This window comes from Austrofundulus limnaeus, unplaced genomic scaffold (genome assembly GCF_001266775.1).
Source record: "Austrofundulus limnaeus strain Quisiro unplaced genomic scaffold, Austrofundulus_limnaeus-1.0 Scaffold103, whole genome shotgun sequence".
NCBI lineage: Eukaryota > Metazoa > Chordata > Actinopteri > Cyprinodontiformes > Rivulidae > Austrofundulus > Austrofundulus limnaeus.
In genome coordinates, this window is record NW_013952505.1 from 18335 (window position 1) to 20466 (window position 2132).

The following is a 2132-nucleotide window of genomic DNA, read 5'->3' on the forward strand; positions in this document are numbered from 1 at the left end:
GTTACAGGACGGAGGTCTTTCCTCCCCAAATCCTCTTTAAAAACATCCACCCACTCGTTCTGAGGTGTTCTTTCTTGGTCACACAGAGTAATACTATTCCAGCCAGAGCCCAGAAGGGAGAGGTCACAAGCCCCCCAGTGGCAGATGTCAATCACAGGATGTGGGTATTATCCAGCCCCCTTAATAACACTCTAAAAGGTTTTAGGAGACCCTGAGAAAAGTGGTCTTTTGACTTTTTAGCAAAGAAAACACAGAGGATTTTTTTTACCTTCCAGCGATACCTTCAACTCTAGAGGTGAGATAATAAAAGGTAAGAAAGTGTTTAGTTAAATTATTATGTGGGGTTAGGGTGATTGATATGCCTTGTAATATAATGTGAATTTTAAAATAAATTATTAGAAAGAAAGTACCATGACATGTCCTCAACATTTAACTTGTTTCAAGTTTGCCTATGAAAATCCTTTATCGTCTATTTCAAAAAAATGTTAATACTTTACTCTCAGCTGTGTAGTCTGACATTAGTTTTACATGAATCAGATTATTTCACAAAAAATATGAGATATTTAAAAGCATTGGGGAGTCTGCAAACTATGTCACAAGCTCTTTGGGACTCCCCATGTAAGCTTACATAAAAGAACTGAAACTTCCATGTTGTAATGGGATATTTATCATTTCATAATAATATAAAACATTTGGTATTTTCATCATATTAAATCAGAAAGTGGTTAACATTTCCAGAGCTTTTCAAGTGAAATCAGTGCCTAAGTATAATTTCAACAAATAAGAATAATAGAGAGCATTGGAACATTTCATATTGTGAATAAAGAGGAAAGTTCTTTACCTTTCGGGAGCTGCAGGACGTTCATTGCGACGCTTATTAACCTGAGCGTAAAGCGCCTCCAGTGGCGGGCCATTGCTCTGTAGGTTCAGTGAAGGAGGTGGGCTCTGCGGACTCTGAGGGAGATGGTAGTGGTGATTGTAGGCATCTAAGCTGCTGCTACCTGCAGATGAGCCGATCGAGCCAATCCCAGCATAAGTGTGCTCCTCATCTGAGCTGAAAGTGCGGCTGACAACGTCCTGAATTTCGGCGTATTCTCGCTCCTTGGCCACCTGGATTTCTTGTGCATCGGCTTGGATTCTGAGAGAAACGAAGAGAAAACTTTAGACACGTTGTAAATATAAACCAGATAACACATATTCTAAAAGATTTGTTTTATTTCCAAATACAGCATCACTTTGAAAGATTTTTTAATCTCTTTTTTATTTTTATTTTGCAAAAACATGTGAATGACAGCCACAGAACTGTAATAGGGAACCATTTTTAAAAAATGATCTAGCTTCAGATTTCCAGTCAAGTACTTTCAGATCACAGGAGACCAATTCACAATCCTTATAACCATTTTGAGGTGGTTCATCCTTTATTGTTTTCACACTGGCGATACTGTGAACGCTCAAAGCCCTTAAAACTACATTTATCAAGTATTTTTAACTCCTGCTTCAGAGTGGGAACTCTCTTGGCTCGATAGGGACTCTCAAGTGATGTAAGAGGGTGTGATTGGTCTATAAATAAGCATGTGGTGATTGCTAATTGAATGCTCTCCCAGTACCAGTACTATTAAAAATACATTTGCATGGCTAAAGTAGAAGCTGCTTAACTATCACCTTTGCCTAGTCTTCAGTTGACGTTTGCAGCACAAAGTAGTCCAATCTGGCTTATGAGTCCATTTGAATGTTTGTAGTGCTCCTTTAAACTCTGCTTTAAGAAATCAAACCAAAGACCTAAAACACACAGATCCAACTATAAAGTCATCCATTATTATCCAATATTATTATATTAAGTTCCTTGTGTTTGTCTGCTCCTGGCTTCAACCCCTTCAGACCCTTTGACAAATGCAGCACAAAATGCTTACAATATGCCTTCTTTCATAATACTTTCCACAAAATTTCATCAAAACACTTTAAAGGTTGCTAGAAGAGTTGAGCTGACAAAAAAAAAACTGCTGATGGACGGACTGATGGACGGACTGATGGACAGACAGACAGACAATTTGTGCCAAATTGGAAAATGACCTTTCAGGCTATAAAATCAAGCAATAAATGAGATTATTTTGTAATTTTATATGGTACATACC

The 2132-nt window shown here is 37.8% G+C and overlaps 1 protein-coding gene across 2 annotated transcripts in view; it reads right to left on the bottom strand.

Moving 5' to 3' along the window:
* Positions 1-344: 344 nt before the first annotated feature.
* The window catches only part of LOC106521108 (partitioning defective 3 homolog), a 330008-nt gene continuing 328220 nt past the window's right edge, over positions 345-2132 (bottom strand). For both annotated transcript variants that reach the window (XM_014013528.1, XM_014013529.1), the window contains 1 exon segment: positions 345-1138. In XM_014013528.1, the coding sequence (XP_013868982.1) occupies positions 838-1138 (301 nt within the window). In that variant the 3' untranslated portion in view covers positions 345-837.